The sequence below is a fragment of the Poeciliopsis prolifica genome, unplaced genomic scaffold (assembly GCF_027474105.1).
Source record: "Poeciliopsis prolifica strain line A6 unplaced genomic scaffold, Auburn_PproV2 SCAFFOLD004, whole genome shotgun sequence".
In the NCBI taxonomy this organism is placed as follows: Eukaryota; Metazoa; Chordata; class Actinopteri; order Cyprinodontiformes; family Poeciliidae; genus Poeciliopsis; species Poeciliopsis prolifica.
The window spans coordinates 11,510,917-11,528,831 of NW_026562379.1; the positions used below are offsets into that span (position 1 = coordinate 11,510,917).

Sequence of the window (17,915 nt, forward strand, 5' to 3'; positions counted from 1 at the left end):
TCCGACTTCCTCTCTTTTTTGGGTGGCCTTGTTGTTGCTAAAAGCAGGTTTGGGATACCGTGCCAGCATCTGAGCTGCTAAATAAGCTGCCAGCTCATCCTCGTCCACCGTGTCGTCGTAGTCATCTCTGAACGTGTTGGGAAGGCGCCGTTGCGTGGGAGCGGATTCCCTCAGACGCCCGGCAGGCTGAGTGTGAAGTTGTGACAGGGAGCTCTTGTGCTGCCTCTGCTTCGTGGCGGGAGCTGACTCCTCCTCGCCGCCCATGCCCAGTATTTTGAGGATCTCCTCTGTTCTCAGCTCTTCTGGGGACTTTCTCACATAAGATGATGGGCGTATGTTGTAGAATTTAGCTGCTGGAGTTGCTTTCTTGAAAGAAAACCTGCTCTCTGCTCGTTGTGGTTGATTACTTTTTCTCAGTTTGCCTTGATTCATTTGGTGTCTGGGTCTGAGCAAGTTCATCAGGTCTTCTGGTGGGATCTGGTATTTTTGGGAGATTGTGAGGAGCTGATAGATGACTCGTGGGTCGATATTGTCTTGATACTGATTCTGAGGCAGCCTCCTCTCTATCCTCCCGCCCTCTTCCTCGGCTAGTTCTCGTTTTTGCTCCTCTTCTGTTTTTTCAAGCACTTTCAGGAGGTAATAGTCCACCAAGTTGGCCACGTCGTCCACATCACTCGATCTTTTCACTGGAAAGCTTTCCTCGCCTTCATCTTCATCATCCTCTTCAGCTTCTTCGTCATTGTCATCAGTGTAATCAAGCCCTCGGTCAACCTCATGGTTACTGTCCATCTCCTCTTCTTCCTCCTCTTCATCTTCTCCGTCCAGTGGACCCCAGTCTGTGAGATCTCTGTCTCCATCATCATATGCTGCATTCCTCAAGTTGAACTCATCTTCATCTTCTTCTGCTTCATCTTCTCCCATGTCATCGCCTTCATCTCGTCGCTTTTGCAGGATCTTTGAACCTGTCAGCTTGTCCAGCTCATCAAACACGGACTGCAGTGTGGCCAAGTTCTGAGGCGTGTACTTCTCTTCTACATTCTCTTTGGTGCGTTTGAAAGGACTCTCGCGTCTGGGACCTTCCTCATCCTCTTCTTCGCCACCCTCACCTTCTTCCTCATCCTCAAACAACAAAGGCATCTTCTTGTGAGGTGTGACACCTTTTTGTTTCTGTGGCATTCTGGGATAACTCGTGCCCATTCTCTCTGGACCTGGGCGGAGCAGAGCTGGACTGACGGCTTTCTCTGTCTGCTGGAGAGTGCTTAGCACAGCCTGGAGCAACTCTTCACTCTTATCCTTCCTTCTCTCATCCTCCTGCTCTTCCTGCTCATCTTGGCTCTGTGTGGGAGCCAGCCTCAAGATGGCACGCAGCTTCTCAGCATCATCCATATGGCTGATATCTCGCTCTGTAGCGTGGGGAGCTCTTTGGTGGAGACTTTCAATGTACTCCAACGCTTTCAGCATATCTGTGTCAGGTGCCTGGAGCACATCTCCTTCCTGTGAGTCAGGTTCGCTCCCCCGGAGCCTGTGGTCTCGGATCGAGGCCCCGATGACACCAGTGAAAGTGAGGAAGAGGGAGATCAAGAGCGGGCTGGCTAAATAGATGAGAAACGGCCTGTATGGTGAGGTCTGAAGGAGTGATGGCATGGTGACGTCTGCAGGAGGAAGATAAACAAGCGCATGTCAGCACTGACCTTTATGCAATACAGCTAGAGCCAGGTTCACGAGGTACACTGCTCTGGCAGGAGTCTGTTGTCCTTTTTTAACTATTCCTGATTAAAAATGTTTATCCCTGACTGTATAACAAAAAACTGAAAAAGGTGTTCTCCTGAGATCAAATTATCATTATAATGAAATCAAGATATAAATTATTTCTTTTCTTTACCTTTTATTTTGGTTTTAAAATGAAAACCTTTTTAGTCAATGTTTGTTCCACAGTTGAATAAATCTAGAAAGTTACTCTGAAAACAATAGTTTTGTGAAGAATATGTTTCTGTATCCCTGTATTTACATCAGATCCCGCCTGCTGGTTTCATTTGAGTGTCATACTGGGATGCGGTCGCCTCGTTTCCAGTAGCAGCAGCGACGGTATTCAGCTCCCGTACAAATCCTATTAGACGTCAACTTGCTGCTCTCCGGGAGTCACGGTGCCGTTGTCAAGGGAACCCGGTAAAGACTGATGTTCCCATGAAACCTCGACTTCACCCTGGATCAACCTCCCAACATCCAGATGTTTCCAATTCTCCTATGTAGCTTCTTGACCAAGATAAAGTGTCCTGAACTTCACGTACATTATTTATTTTTATTTTTATTATTGTATTTATTACAGAAGACAATCTTTAGCAGTTTTTGTTGTATTTGTTTCCTAATTTTATTTTATTTTATTTTATTTTTTACACTGTCACACTAAACTTACCGAACAGTTCTTCTTTCTTTATTTTTTTTTAAATTAAACATATTTTTTGTTTGACCGTCAGCTTTCAGTAGACAGAGCGCAAACACAGCATATAAAATGATCCAAATGGGCCGCGCGAGAAGAGCAGCTTCCTGCGTGCGACAACAATAAAACCTCCTCGCCCGAGCATGTGTGGCGGAGCCTCAGGTTATTTATTTATCAGTTTTTCTTATCATGAAACAGAATGAATGAGCACTTATTTAACTCAAGATTAACATTCACATTTAGAGCATTTAGCGAGGACCGGAGTTGGTTATGCCGTCATTAAATAACAACCAGACCTACCTTGTGTACTTAGTTTGTGTCGAGGCTCGTGAGTGAGTTGAGCATCTCTCTTCCTCGCGCTTGGACTCTGGTTTCAGCACCGCGGACAGCTCCTCGTGCTATTAGAGGCGTCACCTGACTCGTGCGTCACTAGATACGTAACTCTCTCTCTCTCTCTCTCTCTCTCTCTCTCTCTCTCTCTCTCTCTCTCTCTCTCTCTGTCTCTCTGTTTATCGCTTTCTCTCTCTCTTATTTGTGTTTTTTATGCGTGCGCGCCCGCGAGTACATTTACACAAAAGGTACCCCCCCCACACACCCCCGTCGACGCACGCGCGCTGTTCGCTTGAGTCAGCCAAGCCTGGCTCGCTCTCTCTGGTGTGAGAAGAGTTTCGTTCATACAGCCGCTCCCTCTCCTGTCGGAACTCATAATGAAATGAATAATAACAGGACTATATTTAGAACTAACTGTCTCTTTGAAGGTGAGAGCTTCAACGCAGTTTTTAGGAGCGCTGAAGTTAAAAGACAGTTGAACTCCTGTTGCTATGTAGGAGAGAATATTAAAGAGTTAATTAAAACTTACAAGGTTTGTTTTTATGACGGAACAAACGGATTGTAGTTGCGGCATCACGGTGTGTGTGTGGCAGAAGCCTTGACGTTGTGCTGTCATTGACTGATGTTGTGTCTCTGCTCTGCTGCAGCGCAGAGGGACAGACACGGTTAAAGTCCGCCGATGACTCACATATGGACTCCGCCAAAGCCCCGAGACGGGCGGGGTGACAGAAGGACTGCAGAGATGCGTGTGCATAAGAGAGCATTTTGTGTGTAAGTCAGATAGAATATACTTTTACCGACAGCCACTGAGCTCTACTCTCTATTTTTGGCTGCCTGTCAAATCTTGTCAACTAAGCAGATGCGTGTATGTGTGTAAATTTGCAGTTTCATTCATAAATCTGGTTGCTGCATTTAATCACAGCTCCAGCTGTCCTCCATTGACCTTATCTGATAGTCTGATGCTTGCAACTTGTTCGCAGCATATGTAGAGGCCTTGCAAAAGTAGGAAATTCCAAAAAACTTTAAAATTTTTTTATCACAAACCTTAATGCACTTTATTGGTGCATAATTCTGAACTGAAATAGTTATACTAATTCTAAGCTCTTTATGTAAAAGTGCCGAGGAAATCGTTTTTATTGAAAGAAACTCTTAAAAATGTGCATTTCTAAAATAGCATAAGTCATAAAGGGGATATAATATCAGGATGTATTGCAGAGTGGCGGAGGACCAGAGTCGAGGAGGAGCTACTTGCCACCCCCTGATGAATGGTGCCCTGGGTGGTTGCCCATGTCACCCATATCAGAAGCTACCTATGGTGGTGGCAGCATGCTGTAGGAATCATTTTCTTCAGCAGAGACACTGAAGCTGCTCAGAGCTGATGGACAAGCAGAGACAATTAGTAGAAGAAAAACAGTTACAGAAATAAAAAGCCTTCAGACTGTGGTGAGTTTCACCTTCCAGCAGTATAATGATATCACACATAAATTCAGAGCCATGGTGCTGTACTTAAGATAAAAAAAATATATTTATGTTCACAGTGACTTTCCAGCCAAAGTAATAATGTTTGAGCAACTGTGAAAAGAAAAATGGGCAAAAAATTGTAGTCAGCAGACATAAAATCAAAACTTTTCAAAGTTTAAAGTCTCCTTCCAGTGATTCACAGATTATCTGTCCATTAAGAAACTAATTTAGCAAGAAAATAGTTTTAAAAGGTCAGCCACAATTTCTAGTTTTAGCTGCAAAATCAACATGAGAAAAAAAAGCTTTTACTTTGTGAGAGGAGAGGAAATGATGGCTGAGTCATAGAAGAAAGTCCTTTCAGACTCATTATGGGACTTTAAAGGCTTAGTCTTGTTACATTCAAACATTCATCTGGATTTTTAGAAACACGGCACAGAAACAGCAAAGCTTAGTTTTCCACCTTGGTTTCTAAGGGAGACAAAGCAGAACAAAAGACTTCTTCTTAGCAAAGAAGCAAAGAACTGTAGTTCTTTGCTTGGTTTCCCCTCTTACATTTACACATACTGTAAAGACGTGTACTGTACCATTTTTGTACTGATAAAGCCTGCGACGTCAGGCTAATTGCCTGAGGATGTGTTCCTGGCAGCAGTACTGGTAAACATAAAGCAATTACAGCTGCCTTCCACCCACATGTCCACTAAAAAAGACAGATGACTTTCAGGTTAAATTAACTTTCTAACAATTACCAACATCATTTTTCCCTCATTTTGTGGAGTAAATGTTTGGTGTCAATCCTTTCTCAAATGGTGAATTTGAAACTGTTCCCAGAATGGCAAATCCAAAGAAAGATGCAGGTTTGAACACATCTATGCCATTTGTGTATTGTTCTAGCAGGTTTAATTCATCCAGCTGGGATTTTATTTATGTAGATATCAATACAGCAGGACAGAATCTGAAAAGTGTGGTGTGTATTTATGGTAAGCCTAATTTACTCTTAGAATAAACATCGCCATAAGACCAAGAAACACAGTGGGGGCTCTGTCGTTGGAAAATTTAAAGCACAACTACATCTCACAGATCTCTGTTCGATCATTTGTCAGAAATCAAAAGACCATGGCATGACTGCAAATCTAAAGATAAATGTCCAGCTAAACAGAAAAGTTGGATGAGTACACTGTTAATTAGCGAAGCAGCTAACAGCGCCATGACAACTACGGAAAGCTACAAAATCCACAGCTCAAGTGAGAAAATATTTCAGCAGAAAAACATTCTCCATAAATATGGCATTAATGGAAATCATGAAATCAATAATCCCCATTTGTAGTTCCCCATAAGGCATGTAGGGGGCACTCCAAACATATAGAAGTGTGTGTCCTGGTCTGATGAGCCATCCCCATGATGGCAGCATCATGCTGTGTAGATCCTTATCTTTAGCATTTGAAAATAGATGAAGCAAAATCCAGAACATTTTATTAGAAGAATGTTTTCATCAAACAACCAGATCTCCAGAGGAATGGTTCAGATCAAAAGCATATTCGTGAGTTCGAATGTTCTTCTGATAAAAGTCAAATCCAAGTCTCTCCATCCAGACTGACTGAGGTTGAGGTACTATTGCAAAAAAACAATAAAAAAATGTCTACCATGTAAACTCTCAATAAAATACATCAGTAGAATGTGAGAACAAATCAGGACAACCTTTTTGCAAGACAGTGTGTGATACATTTGAGTGTCACTTCGTTTTTATTAAAACACATGAACATTTCTCTTTGGAAGTGTTTTTTTCCAAACATGAGCTGATCACTCCCACTGAACTGGCTTCTCTTCTTCCTACCTTCCGTCTCCATGTGTTTGTCCCCCGACGTCAAACCTGCGGAACTTCATCCATTTTAACTCGGCCTGCCGGCCAATGATCCTGAATCGTGGCTCAGGCTGTCAGGCTTTTGGCAGGCACCTTGCAGAGACAGAGTGATGCAGGGCGGCAGAGGGAGTGGTTGTGAATGGAGGTTTGACGTCAGCCTCTTCCCTCCACTCCACATCAGTATGGGTTTGTGTGTCTGGGAGTGATCGATGGTTGGTCGCCGCTTTACTCTTTCAGCTTGTAAAAACTTATGTTCTACAACTCGTCTGAGAATCCCTTAAAAATTATATAACAGAAAAATGTTTTTTTTTGTCATGTTTTTACCTTTCTCTGAAAAGATGAAAATGATCAAGTCATTACATTCTGAAAATAGCTTGTTTACTTCGTCACATCTGTCTGCTGAATAGAGAAAAGGACAACACAGAGTCCCATTTATGTCTAACATTGTTCCCATCCCCCCCCCAAAAAATAAAAAATTCAGATGGCTTGTTTCAATTTATTTCCTCCAGACATTGTTGTACATGAGTTCAAATCCTTAATTGTGCTGCGTTTTTGTCTATTTTTCGTCCCTGTTCAGATGAAAATAGGGAGCCCACTGTAGATCAAAAATAATTTGTATATGCACAGGAGCATGAGTCACTCTGACTCTCTGAGCAGAATGCAGCAGAACCAATTAAGGCACTTTAGCTTCTTATGGAAATCAAAATGAAATGGACCGGATTTGTGTCACGCATAAAGAATTGCAAGAGGACCTAGGGCTTAAAATCATCCTCTACAAACAGGATGTGAAAGTTTAACCAGGTTCTGTTCCTCTCCACACCTGCTTTTATTTTACTATTTACAGCTGCAGCAATATAACATAACACCAGGTTGTAAAAAAATATACATTTTGATTTGGTGGGCAAGGCAAAAAAGTAATTAATTGCATTTACCTTTTCATGCTGTAACACTTTGCTTATTTTTAGACTTAAATGTCAATTTCACACACACACTATCTTCAAGTGACAGTTTATGTCAATATCTTTTTATGTTACCTTTCATGGTGTTTTATTACATAAAGCATCATTTTTTAAATTTTTTTGGCACTAGAGTGACATTGTCACTTTCACTTCTCCTCACTTGTCAACTATCCACACGCGCCCATCAGCAGCTACTTCCTGTTAGCCAGAGAGCTGTGTTAACTCATCTATGAGCTTGCAAACTTGTAAGCAAAGCCCACAGTGCAAGAGAACAAAGGTGCTTTTTAGGGCCCCCAAAACACCAGGGGCCTCCCATAAATATTAAAATTTTAAGACCATTAAATGTTTACATTTGTTTATTGAGGATGTGGATACAAATAGATTTGATTTGAAGGACCTCACCAAGCAGCTGAAGCGAACAGTCAATAATCTTGATGTTTACATATAGTATCAAGATCAAGTTACCTATAGGTTAATATAGCTATAGATTAATATGAACAGGGCTTGCAGTGAAGAAGAACTCTGAAGTGTGCTGAAACACGTACCACTCTGGGATGCACAAAGATCACTTGTTGAGAGACTGAAAAGTTGTGAATTTTGAAGCTGCAGCGTGAAAATTATGTTTTCCACACTGTCAAAAGTAAGTCTTATCGTTGTATTCACCAGGACAGGAAGAGGAAGAAGAAAACGTGAGCCGCAGCTCATAGCAACCAATAAAAACTTTCTTATCTAAAAGTAAATATGCAAGTTTGTGAGAAAGTTATAGGATGGACTGGAAAGGTCATATTTTATCACGGAAGATTTGGAGCAACCCTCTAAAGGAAAGTTAGTTTATCCCCAGAGCCTGAAACAGAAAGATGAATTTCAAGGTTTATCCTGCTAGAACCTGCAGAACTGCTGTACACTCACTATTGGACCCGACGTACCTCCACTCACCTTACACCCTATGTAATGTCACAAAGAGAGCTGCTAACTCGGTAAGGCTGAGTTGGAGTTCATTGTATTTAACTCACAAAGTGAGTTTGTCTGCTCTGTGAACTGCATTGGATGTGCAAACAGTCCCAAGCTGCACACAGAATAAGAAAATGAGGCCAAGAGGAAGACCAAAAATTAGATTTATGGATGTGGATAATGAGGGCATGAAGTTAGTTGGTGTGAGGATTCAGAGGACATGACTAAATGAAGACAATTGGTTCATTGTAACAGCAAGAGAAAATATAAAAGAGAAGAAGAAGGACTACAATACTATGTTAGAAAATATATCATAAAAAGTTTAACTCTTGACTGTAGGATGAGGGAAGTGACCCTGAGCAATTGAAGAATACAAACTATTCACCTCAAACTTTATTGTTTTGCATTGATTTTTGCCACCTCCCTTCAAGTCACGAACCTGAATACAAACTAAATCAAAGTTGCAAATGTTTTAAAATTTAAAGAAATAATTTTATATTTCTGAATTCCTGCAGTGGATATCCATTTTTAAACAGTCAGTATTGTTGAAAAGTTGTTTGTGAAAAGGAATACACACCTCCGGTCATGAATTTTAATGCATACAGAACAGATCTCAGATCAATATTTGCTAAGTTAGAGCAAAAACTGTGTGAAAAAAGTTACTTCCCTGTTGAGGTGAATTACAGAAAAACCGAGCCACTGAAATACCTGAACTGGGGGTTGATTTTTTAGGTCTCCCAACTTCCCTCAAACAGCTCATGACTTCTTCCTCATAAACAGATAAATCAGCGTATAACCTGCACACATATACTTAAATTTAATCTTCTGACTTTGCCAACTCTACTTGTGTCATGATTCATCATTGCCATCTGCACAGAAACATTTTCAAAGTATCACCTGCTGCACTCTTATTTGTTTTGTGCCTCGTGCCTCCTTTTTAAATGTCTTTTACACATTTCTTGACGGAAATTAAATTAAAGATTTTGAGCTACAAGTGTAAAGATGACAGAAAATTCAAAGTTGTAAAAATGATCAAACACATTTTTAATTACACCTCTGAACCAATGTTCCACTCACATCACTAAACAGCACGGCTTTACCACAGTAATAGCACAGTGGTGCATGATCTTTGCTTCTTAATGTGTTCTACATCTTTTCCTCTCTTTGCTTTTCTTGCCTAAGGCAGCTAATACGATTCATAAAAAGAGGGAAGCTGGAAAAATGTGATGAAAGGAAGTTGTCTGAACGGATTATCAAAGGGAGGACAGTTTCTCCTTAGCTTTGCTTCATACTCTGCTAAACTTAACGCATAAGCAGCTTCCTAAATATAACAGTGCAGAGTTGCTAGATTCACTTATTTTGTTTCATAAGCAAATTGTTGCTTATGAAAGCAGCCCAGTTCTTTTGCATCCAGTTGTCTTGTTATGTCACTGCTTTCAAAAAAACTTTAAGTCAGAAATCAGCTTTCCTCTTGACATGTAAGGAAGTATTTTTATTTAACTCTCTCTGATGTGCAAAAATAAATTTGACCTCGTTTCTTCCTCTCAGACAGGATTTGTGTTGTTACACGTCTGAAAATGCTCTGGATGATTGTAAAACTCACCAGTAGTGAAGTTTCACTTTGCAACATTTTCAAAAAGGAAAGGCAGATGGAATAGAGTAGTTTTTCTCCAATGAGGTCCATTTCTTTTAAAGCTGGATTCCACCTTTTGCAACAAAATCAGCAACAGGATTTCATAACAGACTGTATAAAAATTAATGGGGTCCAAAGCTCCAAATGACTAGGAAATCGCTCAGTTACATTATTTTGTGCTCTCAAGCTTCATGTTATTCTTGCATCCTGAGCTGTTCAGCTAAATTTCCTATTCCATATACACACTATCTATATAAAAATACATTGCTCCCAGTGCCTTGGGAAGAGAAACAGGAAGTCATGCATTACTAAATAGAAACCTCTGGAAACTTTGATCTGTTTAAGAAATGCATATAATGCAAAATGCGACTGTTACATTTATTTTGAGTTTTAACATAAACATGCTCAAATTAATGATTGGATTTTTCTAGCAAGTCCAATGCAAAGCTCTGGTACTATAATAAATTTGGTTTATTTTAAGGCTTTTTTCACTTAATTTCCTGGGACGCTAATAATTTTGGCTGACACTGAGTACAATTGTGAAATGTATCTATTGCTCATCCAATGTTAAGGTTTTACTTGGAAGTAGAAATGTAAATGTCGAAGCTCATGCCTTATTGAGGTATCCTTGAACCACAGGAAGAGCTATAATGATTGAAAAACTTACAATTTCAACTTTCTGGTGAAACTATCAATGAAACAATGGATGCTGCAATGTGGCTTTACCAGGCCTGAGGGGTTGCTACGCTATAATTGGCAAGATAATTAGTGAGCTTTGATTGTGTGACCATTTGTTGGAAGGTAGCCCTCAACAACCTGCTGTTTTCCTGTAAAATCTAAGCTCTGCCCTCCCTCACTGTCCCTGTGTAGTAAAAAAAAATTCCAATTTAATAAGGTCAAACGTCATGTCCAGTTAGCACATCTGCTGCTGTTTGTCCTTCCATCTGGCAGGTGGGTTATATCAGATACAGGACTCTGATACCTTCACCTAATATTTACCTCTTGTCTCTACATTGCCCTCAATTAACATGGAGAAGATCACAGTTTCCTCACAGATACCATGGGGTGTCTGTAAGTTGCAGGTCTTTGCTTCTCTTGCTCGCCAATAAAATGTTAACAAAAAGCAGAAAAGAATCATTTTCAACCCAAAAACATCCTCCTAGGGATTATTTGTGTGGAGTTTCCTTATTCTTCCTGTGGTTGTATGGATTTTATCCTGGCTTTTCCCACACAGTCCAAAAAGATGTGTTTTAGTTTAGCTGGTGATTCTAAATTGTAGGTGTGATTATGAGAATGCACTTTTTTTTTTTACTTTGTCATGTACTGTTTGTGTGAGCCGAAACAATAATAACAGTTATGCAATTTATCTGGGTAGCACTTATAACTACTTAAAGACACTTTACAGGAGTACAAAAATATAAAATCAAGCAATGCAACATAAGAGAAAAACACACAAAATGAGCAGATTATACATTAAAAGTAATTTACAAGGTATACCCAACTCCTGTTTAGATTCATTTAATCTTCCAAAGATTTTATAAACCCTGAACATACAGCCAGAGCTACAGTGAAATGGTACCTCTGACCTCAAACCACTTCTGATTTAGCAGGAAGAAAACTGGTGTCCTTAAATGCTCTCCACCGACTTGATAAAAAACTGGAACACTGATGTGTCAAAATGTGAAAGTCTGAGGGGAATAATTACTTTTTTGAAGCTCTGTTCACAGTACAGTTAACAATAATAGCTGCTTTGCAAGGGTGTCAGTCACTTGCACCAAAGAGCCATTTTCACTCTAAGCAAACACTTTTACCCCTTATTTCACACCTTTTCTCTCCAGGCCTGAGGTATTATTGACAGAAGACCACTTTGTTTTGGTTTATCTGCTCCTGGTCCTCGTCCACGATGACAAATTGGTCCTTTAATTGCTGGTTGAGCTCCCCCCAGTTAGCCGAGCGGTTGCTTAGTGCCCAGCGAGAGACAGGAAGGAGCATTAGACTGCGGCTGTCTGCTGCATCCATCTGTAACATCCAGTGTGTTAGAAACACAGAGAGAGACAAAGAGGGGCGTCTGGTAGCAGAGTCAGGATGACTCATAGGTCAGATTTTCGTGAGCGAATGTGAAAAGCGCGTTCCTGTGAGCGGATGTGAAATTACATTTATGCCTGTGCACATTATGCAAAGTTGAGCTTCATTGTGAGGGAGTTTGTTTATGAGAGGAAAATGGAGAGCATTAAGGCTTGTTCCTCCAGCTGTGGGTTGAAAACCCTGATTAAAAAATACATTAGAGACGTTTCTCTTTGATGCAACATTAGCTTTTTAAACATGTCTCTCTAATCTGAGTCTCTTATCGGCACCCATTGCCACTTAGAGTGACTTGACAGACTTGAATGTTATGATTATGTAGCTGTGTGAATTAGACCACAAGAAAATTTACAACAGGGCCAGCTGAGTAAACAGTGCCTGCAGCTTCCTCTCAGTTATTCACCACTTCCTGCGGAGGTCACACACTGGATATGTGACCTTTTTGTGCCTCTTCCTCAAGCTTTTGCCTGTTTACTGTATGATTTTAACATCACAGAAACATGGGCCTATATTGTCTTGCGTGAATAATGCTCCTGCATAATGTTTCTTTCAACAACGTGTCAAACAGATTGATCCAAAATGGCCGACTTCCTGTTTGGTTTGGGCCATGGCTCCAAGAAACACTTTTGTACGTCTTGGGAAGTTACACCTGCACCAAATTTCATAATCCTCGATTAAAGCTGGCTTGAGCTGATTATTTTATGGCGCAGTAAATAACTTTTACAAAAATATGTCTTATGCATGTTTCTTAAAACTGTCACAATGTCCTGCAGCACAACACAAGACAGTCAGACGTCTGCAGAAAGGCAACGCTCAGATTTGTGGAGGGTCCAACTTACAGTTCTCCTGTCAGATTCTCCCACCTGACTTTAACAGTTCTTGGGTGTTTTGCTTTGATTAGTGCTCTTTGTAAGTTTACATTTGAGCAATACTTTGGCCATTTTCAGATAACACATTGAACAGAGCTGAGTGCAATTTTCAAAGTTTTTTATAATGCTTTATAACATGAAACTCTGCTTTAAAATTAAAATCTGTCCACTGTCCCTGGTCTTTATGAAGCTCTTTGTTCAATGATAACCTCTAACAAATCTTTGAAGCCTATATTACTTCCTTCCACTTCATAACTACACACTTCTTTGTGTTGGTCAGTCACATAAGATCCCAATACAATACATCATTATTTGTGATAGAGCAGTGGAAGATAGTAAGTGATATCTTTAATCATTTCTTTCCTTGCTGCCTTCATTCAAGCTTTTATTGAACTTAATTACTTGCATTAAAAGTGTCTAAAACAAGAAGCAAAGCTGATTAAAACAGTGACCAGAACTGAATATTACAATCCCCTTTACTTCAACCAAACCACAAACTTTAATGGCTGACTTTTGCCCACCAAAGAAGAAGCTTATCATGATGAATAGCCTTTTCAGGAAACACTGGAACCTTTACAAAAACTATTATGGCTCATCTAGCGGAAGGACAGCAGCTCCTCTCTGCAGAAGGAAAATGATAATTAGAGTGGTGGCCCTAACCCACCACTGAATGGATCAGCCTTCAATACCAAAACAAGGAAACGAAAGATGAAACACTGAATAGATCTGAGACCCTGAGTGAAAGATATGGGTGGTTTGTGTTTGTGGCTCGATCAGAGAGACGAGACCTGCCACTGAACACAAGCTTTCCCCTGGAGTAATAATTATTGTTATTGAATAATTATGACTTTGATAATAATTATTGATCATATCAAAAAATAGTAATGAACAATTAAAATAAACACAAAGTATATGAAGCTGTTTCGAGAAAAATATGTTTTGAATGGAGTAAGGTGAAGATGTTATAAACTGGTTTGTTTTCTCACACAAAAGCTGACAGGTGTGGAAAAAGTACCACAACTCATAGTGTGACTGTCAAACACAGAATCTCTTTATTGCTTTTATGCTTTATCCCACTGTTGTCCCTTCATGTGATGTGTGATATAAAAGCTGTCAAGCACTTGCCTTCTCTTTCATGTTAGTCAAAATAAGCTTTTTTTATAAATACCAGGGAGAATTTGACGCGGCCATGCAGCATGACAAAGAGGCTGAGAGATCCCTAGAGTTGTGTGAAATTGGTGTCCATACAAGATAGATGGCAAAATGGAGACATAAATACACAATACACCAAGGCGAATACTTAATTTGAGGAAATTACATTTAATTAATTCTGTCAGTTTGAATGGATTTTGCTTTGAAAACCTAACCCTAATCTGTCTGTGATGATGCTTTACTTCTTGGTTTGCTGTTTGTTCACTGACATTCTCTAATAAAAAACAGTTGAACTAAGACTAAACCTAAGATTAAAAGTGAACTCTGTTTACTAATTAGAAGGCAATTGGTTACACGGGATTTTGATTGAGGGTGTCACAGTAAAAGAGGTCGAAAACTAATGTATATGCCAGAAATGTTATTTGCAGAAACAATTCAATTCACAAATCCCTTTTTGCCCCCCCTTGTCAATCTCACGTCGATTTGTGCACGTCTGAAAAAGATAAGAACTGAATTCAATAAAGATTAAAACACAAAATGGACACTAACCTCTGTTGACAACGCAAAATGTTTCCTGGTCCTGTCAGGACTCTTAATGAATTGAAACTGGAGGCTAAAATCAATCTGTCCTCCATATCACTCAGCTGTCTCCTACTGAACAGAAAAGGTAGAGGAGGATCTCTGTTCAAACATTACATTTAGATTAAGACGTTTGTTTACAATAAAGAGAGAGAATTATCTCTTAATGTGCTTTAGAGGCACAGATGATCATGTTTGCAAGCTCTGTATTACTTTTGTTCTTTATATCAAAGCACACCATTTTGGAAGAGGTGTCAAACTAAATGAAATAATCAAATGATGTGAAAAATAAATCTGACTAATAGCATTTCTTTAGTGCCATATGAACAATTGTAAGAATGCCTGTTATGACTCTGCCCCCCTGCCGTGTTGATGCTCATCTCAGTGATTAAGTAGGTTAGCAGATGGCTAATAGAAACTTCAGCTGAGGGCATCTGGGCAACTAAGATGAGACTGAGGTGTGAAGTGGGAGGGCCACAGGATGACACAACAGTGTCTTCTTTAGAAGAGTTGAAAGAAAAGGCTTCAAAGACTCAATAGTTCAAAAAACATGAGAAGGAAAAACACTGGGGAGAAGTAATAAAAAAAAAAAACGATAAATTTAACCAGAATGGTTTGTCACGATAAGAATATAAGCTGCAGAATTACAGCATGAATCTTATACAATGAGCTCTCACTCATTCTACAGAAACATTGTCACAACAGCTATAAATAAATTATCACTAAAGATAAAAATTTGAGAAAATATGGTGGTAAAGTTCAATGATCCATAATACAGGCTATTAATTAATTCTTTATAACGATCCTTGCAGCTTATGTTCTGGTTGACATGTTGCTGAAGTGGAAAAGAGAAATAAAACACCTCTCATTCTTAGACATTTATTTTTACGAGTTAAATTACAACAACAAAACAGCATAATTTTTTCTGAAGTAATGTCACTGAATGCTTGGATTGTTTATTGATCTGAACCTTTTCCTTACGGATGAGTCAGAAATGTGAAGATGGATGATTTGCTGCGTCTCAGATTCTGATTCTCTGACTCATCCTGTGTCTGCCTTTAAGTTTAAAAACAGAGTTTCTTTTCCTCTCTTCCCCTACTTGTTCCCTGAACCTCAGATTGGGAGAAATTATGGTTGGCTAGAAAATTAGGTATACTACCCATGTTGTTATATACATCAGCCAGTAAAGTATTTCTTTTGAGCATTCAGCTCAAGATTGTACAAGCAATCTTAACAAGGGAAGGTTGTTGGCAGTGCATACATGAGCTTAATTGTCAGAGCTGAAGCCCTCCTTCTGTCTCTGATTGGTTGTTTCTAATGGTGTATTTCTGCAGATGCCAGGAAGATCACAGGGATTAGCCTGAGAAGCTTGATTTTTTTTCTCTCTCTAATTATCTGTCTCATTTTCTACTGTCATGACATGGAGACAGTTTTAACAAATATCTAACAGACTATACATATTTATAAAAAGTTACAACTGCAGTTTCATGTATGTTAAACTAAAAACAGTTCATGTGGAGGTTCAACAATAGAGTGTCATGTCCTCTGATTACCAGTACAACAGACACATGTTTCAAAGCAATGGCTTGTTCTTTAAGTTCTGACTTTAAAAGTAAATTTTTTATCCTGGGAAAAGTATGATTCCAATAAATCAATAAAAGTCAGAATGTGACTTTGATCTCATGCAAAATGTGTGCAAAAAGTGAATGTTTCTTCAGTCAGACTCCCACAAAAGGCATTGATAACTTTGTTTTGCACATCAATGTTTGTATAGCAGATGCTATGTGAAAAGACTCAGTTGTGATAATTGATCTTTAAAAAATTATTATACAGACGAGTCCACCCTTCATGGGATTCAAATGATATTTTGCTGCTTTTGTGGAATATGGTAATTACTCATGCCGCTTTCACCTGCACCTCTGAACCTTGTCCATATTTCTCCAATACAGAAATACAGACAGTCAAAGACTTCCTTTCTCTTCACGGGTTGAAAGCGAGTCTCCTGTGTCTCATATGGCACGCATAGTATTATTACTGGTGTGCTCAAATTGTGACTCAGACAGTTGACACGTCACCCCAGATAGCCGCAGGATCAGCCTGAAACTGCAGCACGAGAACCGCTTTCTTGTTTACAGCCGTTATGTTTACCAGCAGCATCGACCGTGTCCGGCTATCATAAACGTAATAATGGGGTTTGGTGTGTGGTTGCCATGGAGACACATCTATAGGGACACGCTATTTGAGAGCAATTAGCCTGTAGAGCTCTATTCACAGAACAGGTGTGTTGAAGCTGTCCTGCTTTTCTTCCGCCCGCTTTGTGTGTCTCGCCGCGGTGTGTGACGCCCGTCTTTGTTCCAGCAAGACCAACAAAGAGACATTTTCTAACTTCCCAGTCCACTCACCAGTGATGTTGACTGGTGGAGATCTGGGCACAACCTGGCAGGAGTCAGCAACACCTCCCACAGGCTAAACGAAGACTCACTCACGGTGTGAAGTGGCGAGCTTTTTCAGACCTGAACTCCCCACGCCTGGTCCGCCGTCTCGTGTGTCACCGTGTCCACACACTCGTAATATCTCCTGTTAGTCACGGTCCTCTGACAGGACCAGTTCGTTCAGTGGGTGAGATTATATTATTTCAGAAAGGTCCTCATTATTTGAAAAGGTGGTGGAAAAAAAAAAAGTACATGAATATTTTAAGTTCTGCCTAATTAAGAGACTTTGCTGCCCTCCACTATCCTGGGAGGTTGTTTCACTTTCTGGTTCATTCTTTAAGATGATGGGTGGAAATCACAAATCAATAAGACACATTACCAACAAAGATTTAAAGATATTTGGCTTTTAGGTAAAATTTTAGGGTGAACCTAAAATGCACTTCAAACTTCACAAGTGAACTTAATGTTATTTTTTCTGAACTTTTAAATTCACTTGTCCAACTGTTTAATGTTTCAGTACTTTTTCTCTGAGTTTTGACAGAGTTTGATCCATGGTTAATGTGCCAATGAATCAATAATAGATGGGTTTTTTTATTTTATTTTCTGGAACAGTTATTTTTTTATATATAATGCATAATTTTTGCACTGATTAAATGTACTCAAATGAAAGTATGCCACCTCAAGAAAAGAACAACTTGTTTCAGGTTTTTTGCACATGCTCACTAAGATTGCAGATTTACATGAAGCACTGTACCGAGCGCTCTTTGTTTTTTGTTTTTCTTACAAAACAAGTAAAAAGTAAACACAATTGAAAATGAAGTTAATAATCAGAAGAAGCATCATTACATCATAACTGACCTGTTTGCTGAAATGTGTTCCTTTGAAATCAAAAGCCGCAGCTTTGTATGGAAATCAGCATAAAACATATCCATTGCACTGTTTTTGAACTTGTGCTGTGAAGTTAGAGTTTTGTGCTGTGTAGCTGTGTTTCTAATGCTACCAGATTAGTTTTATTTATGTGACAAGATGCCATTTCTTTACCCAGAGATCTCATCAGAAAAATAGTTGAGGTGCCTTCCTCAAGTCATGCTGGGAATGACGCAGCTAAATCTGAACCTCTCCCGAGAAAAGCCTTTGGGAGGGTAAGGAGGATCATGTGCATTTTTATGTTT

At 39.6% G+C, this 17,915-nt stretch overlaps 1 protein-coding gene across 1 annotated transcript in view; it reads right to left on the bottom strand.

Moving 5' to 3' along the window:
• The window catches only part of scg2a (secretogranin II a), a 3,575-nt gene extending 739 nt beyond the window's left edge, over positions 1-2,836 (bottom strand). Inside the window, exons 1-2 of the mRNA XM_055028911.1 lie at positions 2,738-2,836; positions 1-1,652 (exon numbers count right to left, since the gene is read on the bottom strand). The exon at positions 1-1,652 is cut by the window's left edge and continues 739 nt beyond it. Of these exons, the coding sequence (XP_054884886.1) occupies positions 1-1,644 (1,644 nt within the window). The 5' untranslated portion in view covers positions 1,645-1,652; positions 2,738-2,836. The remainder of the gene's footprint in view (positions 1,653-2,737) is intronic.
• Positions 2,837-17,915: the final 15,079 nt, after the last annotated feature.